Consider the following 19,309-nt stretch of genomic DNA (forward strand, 5'->3'; position numbering starts at 1 on the left):
AGTGACATTTTATGTTAAGTTTTTAAAGGCATTTTGAATGTAACTTAGTATTCAATTCTTCATAAAACGTACAAATGAAGTTTTCGCCTTTTTTCATTCCCAACTTTCTTCTTATTCTAATAGCCAAACAAAACATTGGAAGGTTTGAGTCCATGGTGCTATCACTAACCTTTGGTATTTTCTAAGTATTTTGTTACAATTTTAAGTGCACCGCCTTGAATTTAGTCCTCTTAACGTTTATTTACTTTGGCCAGTTACAAGCCTAGTTTAACAATTGTAACATTTGACTTTCTAATCCGCTTCTAGCCCGTTTACACTTTTAAATATTGCTCGAATTGCACACGTTGGTTTGGGTCTGTGGTAAATTTGTTCACGATTGGTATCTTCTTGGTATTTTATAAGGCTCCCCAATTAACGGTGGGGATTTTTCGGACATATTTCAACGACCGTCGACGGCTGCAAACATAACGTTCGTGGATTTCGTGGGGAATAGCGGTCTACTCGCGCGATCTCATTTTTTTAACGTGCTTGTGTTGTGTGTGTGAGTGTGTTTGGCGTGCGGCTAACACTGTTGTTGTCCAATTGTTGTTGTTGTTGGTAACAACTTGCGCGCCATTACTAACAGTAAATTGAAGGAATATCACTGCTAAAAAAAATAAACATAATTACACGCAAATTTGAAAGCTGCGACCCAAAAAGGTTTGTTTAAGTCTTCTAGTCAATTGGCTGGTTATATTTTGTTTCCTTTTTCCTTTTATTTTTGGTAGCTCAGGGATACACATACCCAGCAGGGGTGTGTTTTCCTGCGTGCGGGTGTATGCGTGTTTGTTTGTGTGTTTTGAACCTGTCCTCTTATTCTTGGCTAAAAATCAATAAAATAAAGCAAAAGTCGAAACAACAAAAGCTGCAGGTCCTTTGAATCCATGTGAATGTGTGTGTGTGAAAAGGGTACTGATATTCACCGGATTTTTTTCACTTAGTAAGCAGCTGCAATAACTAAATAAATAAAAGACCGTTAAACGAGGCTCACTTAGTTAGTCGAGCATGGCCAAAAAGCCCGAGTTGCCAATTGCCAATTAGAAGCCCAAAACAAACGAAGATACAGTGAGGCACGACTAACGGTAATTAGGCGATTACCCCGTGTAAATTGCACCTGCATTAACCGTTCGTTTTGCAAAACATTTCCCGTTTCAAATGGCCAAGCTAATTGCCATTTTGAAGTGCCCAATTGTTTTCGATTTTCGCATTCGTTCCTGATCTAATCCCGAATTGATTGCCACCAATTGGTTCCCATTTTAATTCCTTCCTTTTTTTATTATCAATCAGCAGATTCCTGTTAATTATATACAGATATTTTCAATGCAACAATTCAAGCTTAACTGTTATAAATATTCTTCTTTTAAATCAAAAAACTTTTCATTAGTTTTGATAGTTTTAGTTAGTAACTCTGTGTTGTGTTAAGTTTAAATCATTTCACAAATAAAATATTTTACAAAATATAAATTTTGTTATGCCAATAGAGAATGAACTTCGAAGTAAATCACAAATTTTGCCCATCGAATGACGTATCTTGGATTCCGAAACTTTTAAAATTCGTTGCATGATTTTTTATCCCTCTCAATTAAATGACCACCATGAGTAATATCTGCTGAATCAAAACAAGTGTGCAATCTAGTAAATTATGGCCACATATAACGCATTAAGTGATAAGAAATATTTGAAGCGACTAAGTCAACGGTATGAGTAATTACTTTTCCATTATATTGAGTACTAACAATGGTAGCAATGGATGGTATTATCTATTAGCCGCTATCCACTGTAGTTGGCCGCACTTTGGTGTTAAGTGATCTATGATAAAGCGAGTTAACCCCGTAGCAAAAGCGTCGAAACAATAATCGCAAGACCCCATATTAATAGTAATAGCGATTTTATCTCTTGGCCCGGTGTTTTGCTATTATTTTCTTTACAGTTAGCGGGCAGCATACTGTTTTTTGTATAATTTTTTGTAATGCCTTTCCTAACTGGATTGGCAATTGCCTGGTTGTATATTAAATCATTTACACTTTGCCAGCTGCCATGCACTGATTCTGATACTCCGCCATTCACCCATTCCTCGCTGTCTTTTGTTTGCCTCTTTCTTTTCCTCAATATGTGCCATATAGGTATATTTATTTTCATTTTTATCAGTTTTGGCTTTATCTAATCGGAGGCTTCTCATAGCTGAATGACTCATATAGTCGAGCGATATTTTTGCCATATTTATATACGTATATATCAAGTGCATTTGAGCTGGCTATCAAGTCCAAGTGCAGTCTCAATTGGCTGATTAACATTTTCGCTGGTTTCGCTGGACTCTACTGCCTACCTGCCTATATCTATGCCCCTCTCTTTCCACACGGCTCTAGCCCTCTCTTTCGCCACGCTTGTCTATAGAACTTAAAGTCGTTAAACCAGTTTATGACTGGCCGGGCATAGAGGCCATGCGTTAAGTAAGTAGAATCAACAGACTCTGAATCAGCTGCGGATCTTACGGCCATAGCTACTGTGGCTGCGTTCATTACCTGTAAAAATTCGAGAGCATTGGTGTATTAGCTAGATAAACCCCTGCATAATTATACCAAAACTAGGATCTCAGGATCTATAGCGCATAGAGACATTCATTTTGAGATGCAAGTAGATGTGTCTCCAAAGTTTTCTATAAGTATAAGTATCCTATTTTCAGCTAAAAAAACTAAATTTTTTAAATGACATTTTCTATTTATTTCTAAGTCTAAAAAGACTTAGAATTTAAAAAGTTTATTGAAAGATATTTTCTGTGGAGTTATGCTGTTAAGAGGTATCTTCAAGTCGGAAAGGTGCAGCAGAGCGTTCTTAATAGCCGTTTCTTTGTTACCATGTGTAGAGTTAAGAAAGAGCGGAAGAGAAAGGGGGCAAAGAAGCGGGGTGAATTCAGTTTATATGGTTGGGGGAAGCGTGCCAGTGGATGCAACTTCCTCATGTATGTATGGATGCGTTTAATGAGCTGCTGCCATAAGCGCATTTTACAAAGTTCAATTTAAAATTCCATTACGAGGCGTGGCAGAGCGTTACATATGTATGTACATCCAATAATTGAAGTCATCGAATTGGGTTTCCCCCGCTTTTTTGGCCCTTTGATTCTGCCCAATAGTTAAGCACAGAAATCATATTTAAATTTAGGCCAATGTCAGACGAGGGGAGTTTGGGGCTAACGTAAACCGAAATAATTGACCAGAAAAGAAACAATGATCGGAAACATGATTAAACATTGAGTGATCAATGGGGCACGTACATAAGTTGCCGGCGGCGAGGATGGAAGCTTCACTTTGAGTCTCCAATTTCAAGACTTCAACAGCTGCGCCCGATATTTACCTCTCTTGGGACTTGAGTATCGTTTTTTATTTTTTCATTATGCCAACCATTATTTGCTTAGTGGTATATATTTGTACGGTAGTTTACTTCACACTTCCTTATTGGCTCGACTTTGAACTTGGCATCTTCTCGAAGATCGTGGGCCTTTTGACCTTCCCGCTTCTCTAGGATCGATCGCTTCAAGGTCGCCTGTTTACCCGATGACCCAAATGCCACCATATAATGGATGATTTCCATGCAACAAAACATATCTCACATCGGCGGGGGAAAAAAAACGAGAAATAATATAAACAACTTATGCATTCAACGGATTGCAAATGCAGCCACAATGGTTGATAGTTTAGTCCATTGAACGCACAATGGGCTGAATGGGGCATGAACAAATGTTTAGCCAATTCGAAAATTGTGTCAGCAATGGCAGCATCCAAATGCACGTGCCAAATGGCCAGAAATCAATTTGTATAATTCCACAAAAACAGAGATTGACGTAAATAAAGCCTCTGAATAATACAAATTATTTGAGGAATACCTAGAGAATTTGTAGTATCAAATTACGGAATGTAAGTTGCGATTCTTCAATCTGCTAGGTAAAAACTTTGGAAATTTTTCAAAACTATGCCAAGTTGTAAGATAGATAGTCAATTAAAGCGGAATATTATCATGCTTAAAAAAAAGGAATTTTTAATGGTAGTGCTCACCCTTCTAATATTCTTATTGGCCTGCCTAACAACTTGTTAACTGTTTTGTTATAGCGGATCGGAGATATATATATGTATTAACACATATTTGGGTTTCCTTTTTGTTGGGAAGACAATGTCAATGACGATATCTTTTTGGTTTTCGCCCAGCGATGACGAAGGCGATCGCAAATGACTTGTAGTTCGTATGAACATCATTATGGGAACGGTGGTGCCTTGAAATGCATACACATATTTAGATGGAGATGCATATTCAGATGCGAATGCCGTTGCAGTTGCAGTTGAAAAATTTCATTGTCGCCGCTTTTTTTTATATTTTTTTATTGAATTTTTATTTCCATATTCTCACCGCCTTTTGCGGATGGAGACAACAATGGGATTTGGTGTCTTCATCGAGGGCCCTCTGCTATTGATTGTGCGGAATAAATTACACGCTTTGTCACCTCGATTCGATTACAAATTTATGCAAATCGCGCTTTAATTTATTTAACAGCCACGATCCATCGACGATGGCAATTCAAGTGCGAAACAAGTGGGTGGGTATACGAATATTATACTATACTATATGGTAAATGCTACTTAATTGTGATGTCATAGTCGCCGCATTCCGGGGCAGTACAGTGGAGCATAGTTTTAGATAACAAAAGCTGATCGAAAGCACCGTTCGCATGCAAAAATGCAACTACAAAATAGAGCGGACATTTTACACAGCGCGAAATGAAGTTCGACTTGAAAAGTTAGATTGCAAAATTAATGTGTACTGTATAGAAATGCATTTATAATTGTTGAAAAATTTTAAATAATACAGATTTAGTTTGAATACTAATCTAATTCTCAAGGAGCCTCACAAATACGTTTGGAAGACGTTATAATGCAACTATACTGAAATTTGTCTGTTTCTGTGTAGCACAAATAATTAGCTCACATACGTTTCCCACTCTAGGCATTTAATGAGGCCCCTAAGCTATTGTCTGGCCCCTGGGCATCCCAAACCCACCCCCAAGCCCTAGATGTTGTGTAATTTGTTGTTAAACTGTCAATTCAATTGACGTTACTCATACGACCCGTTGTGCAGCGGATGTTTAGCGCAGCGAGAGGCTCCCCTCGCCCATTTCGTTTAGCAATTTAGCATTTGGACTTCTATGACCATTTATTTTCCCCCTCGGCTCACCAATTTCTGGCTCAACAAAGCCGATTTTGCAGGTCTGCAAATAAATGCGGAAAAGGTTTTGTAGCCTTCACTTTTGCCATGGATGGAATGTTGCATAAGCGATTTTCAATTTCAGATTTTCACCGGCTTTAATCGGGCTGTTAAAGACCCCACTGTGATATTTTAATTTCGCTTTTCCAACGTTTCTTTGATGTTGCCATAAATTTCCCCCATCTAAAAAGCCTGGAGCCCAGCAAAGAAAATTAAAAGAAAAGTTCGAATAAATGTGTAACACGCACACACACACGTAATCAATTTGGAAAAGTATATCAAATTGTTTAAAGAAATTGCAATGTAAAGAAACAATCTGAAATGTTAACGTTATCAATATGGAAAATAACATATTTCTTATAACTTTTCGTTACGTAAAAAGTTTCGAGTCACCCAACACTTTGAAATTTTCTCCCATTAAAATGCAGTCACAAGCGGAACGAGTAATTGTCGCTCCAGCGACTTTTCTTTGATAAATATCTCTGCACTTCTTAATTTTCCGACCGAGTTTTTCATATTCTATTTTTTCCAAAGGGGTAAAATAAATCCTTGAAATGAATGAAGTAGACTGCATTTCAGCAATGATTAAAAAGGTCACCTAAAACTGTTTTTCTTTGTCGCCGAGATGATGCAATTTGCAAATGAGTGGACTGCGGAATTATTGTTACCTTCAGCAGTCGTTTTTAATACGTTTTTAAAGGGGTTTGGTGTATTTACTTAGTGAGTCACTGGGAAAGTGACTTGGGATAAATAACAAACTGGTACATGAATGTGTCATCTTTAATGAAATTCGCTCATAAATGAGGGATTCTATGCAAGAGAAGGGAGTAAAGTCTTCTATGCATTGCGGACTAATCTCCAATGGGAAAGTCTTCATTTTTCCTGCAGACACTAACGAGTTTCGTTATATTTCCTGTACCCTATAGTAGCAGTCATTCCCTCTTCATATCCGCATCGGAAACACCGAAAGGTGTATACTGCATACGAGTAAAGACGCTAAAAAACAGGAACTGAGGTATCTTTACTCTAATGATCGGACAGAGTGTTATATCGCCTCTCCTCCGCCAATTATCTATATTTAAAATCATGTAACGCATTATGACTGCATGATAGACATGAGATGGCAAATTGATTAAGCACAATTAATTGTAATTAATTACAAGGAGCCATCGCCATTATGTCATCCCGTCCAATCAATTTGTTAACCTTTCCATCGCCCTTAAGTAGTTACAGTTTGCACATACAAAAGGAAATGGCTTTTTAAGAGATCCATATTATATTGTTGTTAATTTTGAGCATGCTGCCGTTTTGGGAAAGTGGCGCCGCCTGCTGGCCAAGTAGTGCAATTAGCCGAAAGTAAAAGTGGGCTGCACTGCGGCAAATCGGGGGTATATATAACATATATAGCTATTGTCTGAAACGGTAGCGAGTGGAAAGGTTTTCCCCGAGCCCATTTGAATGGTAGACATGTGGAGATGCAATGCTTTCGGATCGCTTTGGCTCGGTTTCGTTATATGTATTATTCGTGAGATATATGTACGTATAGATAGGTGTCTATGAATATATCTATACACATGTGAGGCTCGCGTGCAATCATCAATAACCAGATTTCAATGCCAAGACCTCTTGCAGTCCCCGAAAGTCATTAACATTAGTCGAAATGAAAGTTTTCCCAGCGGACAAATAGTCACCTTGAGAACCTCAGCACCGGAAAAAATAATTAAGCCTAGAATGAGAACCGAATTCAGTTGAGAAATATGCAAACAAAGTAAAACTTATAGATCAGAATTATATGTAAATTTATTCATTTCGTTTTTATGATAAACATGTTAAGTGTTCTAGTGTGTTCTTACCACCCAAATGATTTGGTTTGAAATGCTTTGAGCTTAAAACAATTTAAAATAAATTAATTTTTAAACAGAACTCATATCTGTTTGTGCGCTTCTTATACTGAAAGATTATTCTTTTCATAAAAAATTTATAAGCATGCAAGTTTCAATATTTAAAGACAGTTACGTGCTTTTTTCCAGATTCAAGTGATAGACTTGATATCAAAACACCGCTGAAAAGGACGCAATATGAAATGGGGAAATTCTGGCGAAGGTGGGCGAGGTGGGTGATTATGAGGGGCCGGGTCGGCTGACGTCAAAGTTTTTTGTTCGCCACTTTTTACGTGCCGTATACGTGATTTACTCGCGAATAGAACGCGGCGAGCCCCACGCAGGCATTTGCATAATGGGGAAGATTTTGGTGGAGAAGAGGGGTTGGGGAGCCGCCAGAAACCACAATTATGCAATTTCCTGGCCGGCTCTAAGCACCTAATTATGGTTATTAAAAATTTGGCAAATAGTTTCTTCGCCTTTGTGCGCCCGATCATTTGCACATAGTTAGCTTGAAGCCAGACGCATGTGAAACATCGGAATTGGCCATATCATTATGGTTAAAATAAAATGTATATATATGTATGCATGTTCGGATGTGGCGTGCCAGCTCTTAGCCAGATTTGCAAATCCGCAACGAGTTGAACGAACGATGGTAGCAATATTTTGACCATCATCATCATCATTCAAGAGATGACAAACTGTTAAATATTGAAGCAAAAACGTGGAAAAAACGTGGAAGAAGTGAAGAGAAAGGCTGTCATATAAAGCACATTGAAAGATTAACACTCTTTAATAGCATTAATGTCTTCATTTGTTTAATTTACTAATTGATTTAGACAAACTGCAAATACAAAGCGCTGTATTTTAATGCTTATTGGCTAGTAAGTGTTCTGAAAGCCCGAATAAGTTGGTAAGTAATAAAAGCCAACGAATGGTAAATAATAGATGGTGGTGGTATCATATCGGGCAGTGAATAAGGTCAGTTATTGTTTATTCAGTAGGGGTTTTAGTAAGCGATCAAACTAGTACCCAATATGAATTAATAAAGGCAAGATAGCCAGGAAACAGGGTTAGTATTAGCAGCCCGTTTTGAGGTCAAACCAAACCCCCTTGTGGGAGTTGGGGTAAATAGTTTTGGGTGCACTTAAACGAAATCAATGCGATTAAATTCGACTTGGCCCAGTCTGTCGGGCGGCCAACTCAACTGGCCTTATCAAGCATCGGGAATCGGTGTCAGCTAATCGCGCACCCACAACCAACCAACGAACCGCTGACCCCAATTGCGGAGCACCACTTGGTCATTCCGACCACGTCGCATGGAAATGGAAAACGAGACAAAAACAGAAATGGAAACCGAGAACAAACCTAGAAGCCGAAACCAAAACAGAATAAGAAGCAGCGCCACTCCAAACATGGTCAACGAAATTGGTTTGTCACTTTCTCAGCCAGAACCAAAGAAACACGAACGCGTCATATGGGTGCGCCCTTCAGAATAATGTGCACAATAATGGGCAAGAGTGTACTGGCTTATAAAGTATTATTATTAAAAACTATTAATCTGACTTAATAACAACAAATCAATTATATGGTCACCTCTATATTTGAAATTATTTAATAGCTATAGTTAACATCTAATGTGATATCCAAAGTTCAAAGTGTTATTTAGTCAAATAAGGTAATATGCCTCCTAGTAATTTGCCCCCTGCTGTAGCACATACGTCACTTGCAGGAGTTCTGAACCCAACCCAGAGCAGTTTACGTTACACTCGAGCACGTTCTTATCGCAATTAATTGCACCGCATTGCATAAGCATCGCAAACTTATAGAGTGATACCAAAACGTAAACATAATCTCTGACTCAGCCCAGTGGGTCGCAATTATTAATTATAATTAATAAGCCAAAAGCCAAGGCGCAAGTCTTGCTTTGATTGGCCAAAAACCCAGCCAGAAGCGGAAAACCAAAACTGAGTCGAATTACACCACAGTTCCAAGGGATTCAAAGGGAGTGGGCTGGGGGTCGATATCTGGCTAAGATCTGGCTAAGATCGGGTGGGCTTACCCAGCCGGATCGGCACTGGAGCGCATCTGAGTGTGTCCAAGTCAGCGGGCAGCCAAAACAGAGCAGAGATCTTGAGATCCGAGTAATCTAGATATTGTCCTTCAAGTCAGTATTGTGCCAGTCAACTAATCAACTTGAGTAGCTTGGAAATTTACATCAAATTTTGAAAAGTTGTTAGAAAAGTAGTATATAAATATACATCGGCACGGGTCTTAAAGTAATATACATTTCTTTCTTAAAAAATGTTTAATTTTATTGCTTGATTTACTTGCAGTTGCATCTGGAGTACAAGAAGGAAACAAATTAAATATCCAAGAGGGCGGAATACTAAGGAAAACTCAACACACAGGAAATCGAAGTAGGAACAACTACAACTGTGAGTAACGCTAGGAAAATAAGGGAAATCGGGAAGGGAAAACAACCAACAGCAATCTGCAAATCATATGCAGAAGAGCCTCACTCGCATATGGATATGAGATTTCAGATTTTCGTGACCATATCCGGTTGCCAGTCAGCAGTTGCAACTGCAATTGCAGCTTCCATCAAAACAATAGCAAAAACCAAAAGACGAAATGCGGAGTGAACTGAAAACGCAACTTGGGCTTTGGGGGCCCATGGAAATGGCACCTGGGCATTCGCCATTGTTGCCATAGGGATTTTGTTGGGCCCGGGGGGTGTACAACACGGGGGGGGAAGTTGCGTAAAACGATGATATATTCACAGTACATCAATCTAAAGATGATGTGGAAAACAGAAGGTTCAAATGATGTCCCTATAAGGTTACATTCATACATACTTACATACATATAGAGGTTGTTTTCTAGGCTAGCAAATAATGTTTCAAATAAGAAAAATGTAATGAAATTCAATTTACATTATCACAAATTAATAATATTATTAAGACTCAACAATGGCTTGGCCTAAAATAATCCACAATTTGATTCTGTGTTTTGAATCCAAATTAAGTTAAGTTTGTTTTTGTTTTGATTTACATCCAGTGTTGTATAAGTTTTTCATGTACTGCGTATGTTTATGTCCATCTTATCTTGTTTATCTAGTATTGTACAATTAGGTTAAGTGTTGTTGGAATAAGTTCGATATATCCAGTGCTGTATAATGTTTTCATACCTACACATTTATCTAGTATTGCATAATTCATTTTAGTGTTTAAATAAGTTTAGATAAATCCAGTATTTTTTAACTTGCCGATGAACTTAGCTGTGATTGGCCGAAAGTGGGAACCCTAACCTCATGTTCTAGAAAGAGAATCGCCAACAAATTTCAAGTAAGCAGTGCCTTCTGTCATCTCGAATGTCATTTGGAATTGCCTGAGCTCTATTCAGTTTCGTATACCTCCGGATTACACGTACTAACGTTTGAAAAAAACATAAAATTCCAATCAACATGCCACACAAAAAATTTCCTAGAATGTCACAGGCGCAACTCAAACGTTTGATCAAATCACAAAATCAGAACATAGCAAATGCCGCGTGTACTTTGGAACCACCAAAAATTATCCAGCAGCCGTCGATGAGGCAGTCCATCATGCCACCGAACCCTGCCTATACCAAGAAACAGCGCAAGAATGCGGCTGGAAAGGTGCCAGTGCAGGGGCTAGACCACGTGGTGCCGGAGGACAATGTGAAACAGGTGAAGCAATAAGTATAGTGCAAACGACGGGCTTATCCCATAAAATAGTACTTTCAGCCTAATCCAACCAAGCAGATGCAACGCAATCGCAAGAATCCTTCGTTGCAACACAATGGCAATGAAGCATCCAAGCAGGAGAAGCCCAATCAGCAGGACAAGGGCCGTTCCAAGCAGATGCAGCCGCTGTATTCAAGCGTTGTGGCCAATAAGCAAGACGGGCCTACCGCAGTGATCGGTCCTCCACCCAAGGAGGGCTCATCTGGTCAGGAGTTGCCGGATAGCAGCTCATCATCCGCCACGCTCACTTGGCCCAATCAATCGGTTAAAAGCCAGGGGTTCTTCGGAACTAGCGATTCTTCAGCTGACCCATTCAGCATGCAGAATCTGAAGAAGATTGCCCATGATTTCTTCTCATATCCGGAGTTTTATTCACCGGAGGCCAGCGAAACCATTGACACTGCCAATGGCTCCAACAAAGCTGAGCCCCCGAAGACGGAATCCCAGCCGGGTCTCAACTCTTCGCCGAGAGGCTCTGTCTTGGGTGCCGATAGGTCGGGCCATGCTCAATCGACTGCGGATGGCACCAATTCTCGCCGGAAGGATGTTCCATTGGAGGAGGCCTTCATGACCGTAATCCGCAATCTGCGCGAAAATTATCCGGGCAACGTGAACCCGAATTTCCAATTTAATGGCTACCAATCGGAGTACGATTTCGGCTCTAATCCCGATTCCTATTACAACGCTCAATCGACAGTGGGCCTGCCATCCGCTTACGGCTTTCCTCCTACTGGTTTTCCGATGTCCCAGCAGTCACGCTTCATGCCAAAGCATAACCAAACGTGGCCGGCTCAAGGTTCCAATCCAAATCAACCGCCATTGATTAGCGAAACTTATCAGGCCGAATTGCAGCAGCATCCTCGCTGGCCGGTGTATATTCCGGAATATGTTGCGCAATTTATGTTCGGTGAGCCCCAGGACGCCAATGCCAGCTGCTCTCGTAGCGCAAACCACGGCAACACGATGTAAAAAAGAATCCGGAGGGAAATCGGAATAGGGTAGCATTCAAAAATCTCTTCATCACTCAACACCATTTGAAAAAAATTGCTAATGTAACACACAAACCAATTCCGTAATCCTAATGATTATTTTGCATCTATGTATTAATAAACATTTGTAATGTTACAAATATTTTCCATATATTTGTAAGCCAATTACACTTAACCATCTTTTGTAATGATGCAACCGAAGATAAACGAATTGTACGCATCCGAACTACCTCGACTAGAATTTATGTAAATGCCATATCATTCGAATGCACACAGAAATGACATCAAATTTCACTTCCAATTCGGTTGGAAGAAAGTGAAAAACCTGCGAAAAGATGTGAATGAACAAATCGACCAGCTTACAACAACCAACAATTGAAATAAAGGAAAAAATCAACTAGTCAGCGTCGATTGTTTGGCGGACAGTTTGGTTTTCTACTATTACCAAACCAATGGCAACAAAAGGGGTTCGCTTTTTTTTTTTTTTTTTTTGTTGGCCAAGTAAAATAAGAAATCAAATAAGATGAGTTGCCTTATAAAGTGTTAAGATAGCAGTTGTCATCTGTATGATTTCCTTTTCCATTATGATTAGAATTTTGGCCTAAGCTCGTTATCTTATCAAAGATATTGATAACACCTGCGAAAAGGCAATTGATGAAACCACTTACGATTGATTGATATACTTAATGTAATTACATTTACTTATATGACTTTATATACAAGCTAGTGTATTAGCTTGTCAAATCATTTATAATAGAAAGCGTGTTGGTCATTGAACGCGGTGAATTATTCAAGTAGTTTGGATATCAAAATCATTAGTGTAAATGCAATAGGGTAATTAAATTGTGAAGGGGTATTTATTTACATATCTTTGTAATTACTCTGTAATCGTTCGAGTTTGTTGCGCAATCTTGAACATGGAGAAAACTATATCTGATCTGAACAAAGATCAGATTTGTGGCAAAGACTTACGTTACCTCTAGGTGATATAATAATTAGCTTTAGTGAAATATTTATTTTATTTATTCATTAGTACATTGTAGACAATAGTTATAGCTTTAGCCGCACTTCTTTAATATCTACTTAGGTATTAGTTTACAACAATTACAATTAGAATTATGTACAAGTAGTTGCGATAAGATACATTGATTAACATTAATTGGGGATTACAGATATGTGCTATTTGTTTACACCAGATGGATTAGGTTGAATTTGTTCAGAAATTCAAGCGCTTGATATAATCGGTTATGTTCACGTTTGTTGTTTTAACCGATTGGTACCCAGGGTAATTGGTCATGTTTGCCTTTAAGATATTAACAGATCAGTGAGGTTGAAGTTTGGGATAGTTATCAAGGGCAGGATTGTTGCTTCTTTGGCTAGAATTTTGACTTTAGGAGCATGTTTAATGAGTAAGTCGCGGATCGTTGAGACGTAGAATGTTGTGTTGTTTATGCTGTTGATGGCTTCTATTGTGGAAAGATGGCCAAGATGGCTTCTATGGCTTCTGCTCAGAATACCGAGGAGTGGCTTGTCTCAGTGTCTCGTCTTCCGTAGTAATTGCAAGTCCTACACTTTCTTTGCTGAATATATAATATGAATTATTTTATAATAAATCAAAGGTCGTATTCAAATACATGCGATCTAAACACTAAGGGCTAGAGTTGTCCATTGTTTTGCAATTGCGAAACGCACGTTACTGGCACACTTACTCCGATCTGTTCGTATGCTGGGCGCATGAAAATGAAATTTCACTTTGTTCTGCGAAGTGAGGGAGCCTTCACTTTCGATTTGCATACCAAGAAATTAAGCTATTTGTTAGATAAGTGGGCAGACTGTTTCGCAGACAAAGAAAGCCCACAGCCTCGCGGTGAAAATAAGTGAAATGCTGGAAAATTGCAGGGACAACCAGTTAAATGGGTTTCGACTGTGCCGAAAGTAACAATTGTTTGCTAATTTTAATAAATATGTATTTATTTAAGCACAATGGCCGGCATTCAAAACGAAATTGGATGAGGTCACCTTAACACTACGCCATTTATTCAAAGTTGTTCAAATTCTAAAATAGTCAAGTTCTCACATTAAATCAGATTCAGGAATTTCGATTATCAACTTAAATATTGCCTAAATTAATTGAGATTTTTTTAAGTAATACAGCACTGTTCTCGGAACTCTGAAGACATAATCATTGGCTGGGATTTCAGCTTTAAGTTTTGCGTGCCGCGTGTAGAAAGTGAGCGTCAACTTTCCCACCCACTTTTCCAGCGACGCCCACCGCCCCCTTTTTAGCCCCGCCCCCCTGCATATAATTATTGCACTTTGCCATTTCAATTTCGCCTTTGTCGCCTGCACTTGAAGGCTGCCTTGTTTTCATTTTCTTTAATTTTTGCTGTGTTCTCCGCCGTTGAGGTGTTAGTTTTTCTTTCGATCGGGTATTTCAGTTTTGTCAAGACTGAAAAATCATAAAAAAAAGATATAGAATTATTTATAAAATTATACACCGCCTGTATAAATTTCTCTTAAGCAATTACATAGTGAAATTATTATTTAACTTTATTTTAAACCAAATAAAAATGATATTCCAGATATGATAAACCAATATAATTAGGTGTCTAATAAATGATGTCGAACTGGTACCATTATGAATTCCAGTTGTTGGTTATTAACTTTTACGATTGAATCTATTCAGGTCACTAGTCAAGCGACTTAAATTCTGTTGAATAAGCTTAACAAGCATTTAAGTTATGACTGCGAATGTTGATTAACATTTAAGTATGCATTTTATGGCTAAGTGAAAAAGAGTATCGGATGAAACGACAAGGCAAACATGTGTGTTTCCCTTCGTGTTTTCTTTGCGGCAGGGCTTAATTGCAATGTGGAGGCACTTGCTCCACTTTTGCGTGCATATGAAAGTGCATTTGGTTTTTCTTCAACGTTTTCTTTGCTCGCGTCTGCCTTTGTGGTATTATGAAATGGTCTGCATACAGGGCCTTGAGTCCGATTCGAAAATGCGGCCCACAGACATGGTACAGCCAAGTTCAATACAAAAGAGTAACTTAAAACGACATTAAAAAAATCTTATTAATTAGTATATATTCTGTTTAAAAAACAGCACTAAAACCACTGTTTTGAAAGTTTCTGATTTATTTCCAAAACTGTTCTATGCGATTATCAAACAACCATAGCAGATTTTAGTTTTGCGAATGCTCCTCATGTGCGCTTCGTCACTACAGTGATCATGAAAAAGTACTTCTTAGTTACTTATTATAGTATTTTAGTGGTATAAAATGTTTGAATCTCTCTTAAATTTAGTTTCTATAAGTTTAATAGACGTGGCTATTTTATTGAACCGAACTGTATATGAGTTGCATCTCTTTCTTCGCCTGCTGCTGGGCAAATTGTTTAACGATGCTGATGAGATTTGCATAGCATTCCATACCACACCATACCACACCATGCCACACCATACATGCCCCTTGGCTTGGAAGCTGGGGCTGAGTGTGGTATGGATGTCATTCGTTATGGTTCGCAGAACTTCTCCATTTGCCTGCCTTTGTTTACAATGAATCCGGCGGGCTTTAAACAATTGCTGTTTTGTTTTATAGCCGCGCGAATTGCCATGGAGCATAAAACATGGAGCAGGCGGCCAAATGAATTTGGTGACCTTTAACGCACCATGCCGTCATGTCAACTATGTACATGTACTTGTATGTATGTTTGTAGTTGGGTGGCAAGCTTGCCGTGTGCCAAGTGGCGTATGCGTAATGTTGCAAGTGCACTTTCATCGGCCGCCAGCATGTCTAGATGGATATTCCACCACCACATATCTTATCGGCCGGAGAACACAGCTCAAACAAGACAATTAACCCAAATAAATGGGTATAATAAGTTTAACAAATTCTCGCTTCGCTTTTTTTAGCACAAGCAAATGTACGTGCCTCACAAATGCGAATTAGGCCGGGCTTCAAATTGTGGTTTTCGAATCTCTTGGAATTGCCAAAAGTTTGTGTACAACAGCAACAAAATACAAAAAAAAAGAGAAAACATTAACAACAAAAACCCAGCAGCTACCACTAAATTTTGTATTTTCACAGCCGCCCAAAGTTGGAATGCTAATTTTTTCATTGCCACGCAATTGGCGTTTAATGGGGTATACTCGACTGCGGACTTAATTCAATTTTAGATTTTTATTAAAAATATTATACATATTTCGAAAGTGTATTTATTTTTGCTGCTCAACGAAAAAGTCTTTGTTTGTTTGTTATTTCTTTAATGGGCATCGCTGCTTCGAACCCATTCATTTTCAGTTTCCTGGCTTTATTTGTATTGCCAGTTGGCCAGAACAAAGCGGCAAAACAATTAAGAGCCAGCACGAGAGGCTCGAAGTGGTTGGCCCATACAGTCAGAGCCATTTAAGATGGTTATATATTTAAAAAAAAAATTTTTTTTTTTTTGGCGTGGGCATAAACTCGAAATGGAATTAACAAACAGAAACAAGGGATGGGCTGGCTGAAAATAATCATTCGAAGATGGGACTGAAGATGGCCTTTGTTTACAACACACAAGTCGTCGACCTTCAGTGGGTGGGGGTGTTTGTGCACCAGAAATATTATTAAAAAGCATTAAAAAACAATTATTAATAGTTATATTAGCCAAAGGGAGCTTAATGTTTTATATGTTAATATCGTTATCCAAATGCTGGAACTTCGCTTCGTCTGAAGGGATTATTTTTTTCCTGTGTAGGCGGGATGATATCGAGGGCACCCAGAAATGCCCAAAAATGGCAACTCCTCCGGGGCGACAGGCGACTAAACCCGTTTCTCAGAATACGAAACGTATTTTTTTGAAAACGCGATTTCGATGACTTCATCGAGCTTCACACACTTAATGCCAATTGTTTCCCCCAAGCCGAGCCACTGACTCATCCTCACCCACTCTTTCTCCTCATCTCTTCCAGCGTTTGGGAGCAGTCGTCGCAAGATCACAGAACGGGACGCATCATGACTTTCTACTGGTGGTCACACTGGTTCTGGATAACCCTGATCCTGAGTGGTAAGTGCAATACAAAAATGATGTATTAGTGAATTGAAGACACTTACATTTCTCGCAGTTAACTTGCTGTCCAGCCATGTCCACACATATCCCAGCCAGGAGGCGGAGTCACTGACCTCCAGCCCGCATACCCAATCCCAACCGCAGCCCGTGCGCACCACCAAGCTCTACCAAACGACGGTCACCCAGATGTGGGGCCCAGCCACCCAGAGCAACATCATGGACCTGACCCACCGACCCACCACCACCCGTCCGGTGGTGACCCCCAGTTATGGTGGTAACCCCGAATTGGCGCAGGTCCATGATGTTGAACAGGCAGTGGAGCTGCAGGAGGAGGATGAGGTGGTGGAGGAGGAGGAGCTGCCGCTCAACGATCGTGACCAGCAGGAGCAGGATGAGATTCGCGATCAGGAGCGCGGACAGGATGAGGCAGATGCAGATCCAGATGCGGATGCGGATATCGAGGACGCTGTAGCAAACGAAGAGCTGGCTCAATTCGAGTTCAAGCGATCGGCGGATTTCACCTCCGACCAGCTGAATAACTTTACGAATTTTAGCAGTAGCACTAGGTGAGTTTGCTAACAAAATAAGCTGAATTAAACAATTCGAACTGATCGGAAATATTTAACTTTAGTACAAATGGCAGCAGCAGCAGTAGCACCACCACAAAACCTGTTGCAATCAGCAGCAGTAGTCCGGCCAGCACAACAACCACCACCGCGAAAGTGTTGGCAACATCGCCGGCAGCTGCAATAATACCACCAGCCGGAGGCAGTGCATCCACTTCGACGCCAGCTGGCTCCGCGGCTACGCCGTCCACGCCAAAGATCCACACGGAGTGGCTATCCGATGAGCTGCTGGCGGGTGCGAGTGGTGGCTTGGGGTCAGCGGTCACGGCCGAGGGCGAAAAGGCGCCATTCACCCTGGAAAATGCCAACAAGGAGGATGAACTAAGGCGTGCCGAAAGCGAGCATAGGTCGCGAAAATCGAAGGTTCTATCCGCGGAGTATAAGCACATCAATCGCTACATCAACTTCTCCGGCGACACGAAGAGTCTTCTGACCAGATCCGCCTCCGCGGCGCCCAGCGTGGCGGGGAGCGTGGCCGGATCCGGATTCTACGACGGAGGCGTCGGAGACGAGGGCAATATCTCATCCGAGGCACTGGCCATTCAGGTGGGTGAAACTAATCATGGCTGAATTCGATATCACTTGAAAAATTTGCTTCAAAAGTAACATGCTTTTCTTCTATTTGCAGCGAACGTACTTCCTGGATGCGGGTGCCATTTCGGCGATTTGCTTCACTGTCTTCGGCGTCTGCTGCACAGTGGGCACCATTGGGATCGTCCTGTACCGTCGTCGGTATCTGAACAAACCGCAGGCGCTCAGCGAACCAGACTCAAGTGTCTATATCGATGATAGCACGATGCGGGTGAGTGTAAGGATTCGTTGACCAATTGCCAGTGGCGCTTGAATGTCCTATGCACTAAATAGTTCTCTCTCTTGATTTTGCAGGACAATTCGGATGAGATGTACAGCCTGGACAACGACTCGTTTCTCAATTCGCTGGAGGCGATGACAATACAGAACTACTGGACGGATACGGTCAAACATACAAAGCTTTAATCTCCGGCCTTCCCCGTTGGAAGTCCACCCCCCTCTATCATTTATTTTACCACTTTGGTTCGATTTTGATTACGATTCTGTTTGGTTTCGCTCTTGAAATTAAATTCCATTCCTGATTTGACAACCAGACATCATAATCATTAAGTAGCGTAGTTTTTAAGCGCGTGTATGTATTTACTAATGTTAGGCAACCAAACGAGCAACTAGTTTAAGCCCAAAACTACCAAAATTATGTTTAGTGTACGTGTAGATCCTAAGTGCGCAATGTTTTTGTTGGCCTTGGCTGTTAGTTAAAGCCTTTCCCTAACAACTTCCCCACTAAACCGATTCCCGCTCTCCATTTTTGTAAACCAGCCCATTGTACTCGTATCTGTTAGTTAATTATTAAACCTTATTTATATTGTTGACTATTTTATCGCCCTTCCCAACCCAAGTCTAATTTTAGAAAACACTATTTATTAAGTTTCCAACTTTGTGTCCAACAATTACATGCAATCATTCCTTCCAGTTTAGCCTATAGAGCAACTTTACACTGTAATTAATGTATTAAAAGCGAAGCAAGCAAACAACAATTAAAAGAAAACATCACACAACCACACCGGTTTTGCTAGAATTTTTGGGAAAATAAGCCGTATCTAATTCCTAAATTAATTCATTAAGTTTTCGATGGAAAAACAAAACTTTCAGTTACAATTTAAATGGCTCTAT

At 39.9% G+C, this 19,309-nt stretch overlaps 2 protein-coding genes across 5 annotated transcripts; both read left to right on the forward strand.

Annotated features, from left to right (window-relative positions):
- Positions 1-9,514: 9,514 nt before the first annotated feature.
- On the forward strand, positions 9,515-19,194 carry LOC117147589 (uncharacterized protein DDB_G0271670). 3 transcript variants are annotated; one of them, XM_033314537.1, is made up of 6 exons: positions 9,515-9,607; positions 16,882-16,976; positions 17,035-17,545; positions 17,611-18,151; positions 18,234-18,413; positions 18,491-19,194. In XM_033314537.1, the coding sequence occupies exons 2-6, from the start codon at positions 16,925-16,927 to the stop codon at positions 18,599-18,601; spliced, it is 1,395 nt and encodes a 464-aa protein (XP_033170428.1). In that variant the 5' UTR covers positions 9,515-9,607; positions 16,882-16,924; the 3' UTR covers positions 18,602-19,194. The 3 variants fall into 3 exon arrangements, with proteins under 3 accessions (XP_033170428.1, XP_033170427.1, XP_033170429.1); XM_033314536.1 differs by having other exon boundaries at positions 18,234-18,407; positions 18,470-19,194; XM_033314538.1 differs by having other exon boundaries at positions 18,234-18,407.
- On the forward strand, positions 9,520-12,318 carry LOC117147590. 2 transcript variants are annotated; one of them, XM_033314539.1, is made up of 3 exons: positions 9,520-9,607; positions 10,450-10,881; positions 10,930-12,318. In XM_033314539.1, exons 2-3 carry the CDS (start codon positions 10,636-10,638, stop codon positions 11,905-11,907), a joined length of 1,224 nt encoding a protein of 407 aa, XP_033170430.1. In that variant the 5' UTR covers positions 9,520-9,607; positions 10,450-10,635; the 3' UTR covers positions 11,908-12,318. The 2 variants fall into 2 exon arrangements, with proteins under 2 accessions (XP_033170430.1, XP_033170431.1); XM_033314540.1 differs by having other exon boundaries at positions 10,939-12,316.
- Positions 19,195-19,309: the final 115 nt, after the last annotated feature.

The sequence above is a fragment of the Drosophila mauritiana genome, chromosome X (assembly GCF_004382145.1).
Source record: "Drosophila mauritiana strain mau12 chromosome X, ASM438214v1, whole genome shotgun sequence".
Taxonomy (NCBI): Eukaryota; Metazoa; Arthropoda; class Insecta; order Diptera; family Drosophilidae; genus Drosophila; species Drosophila mauritiana.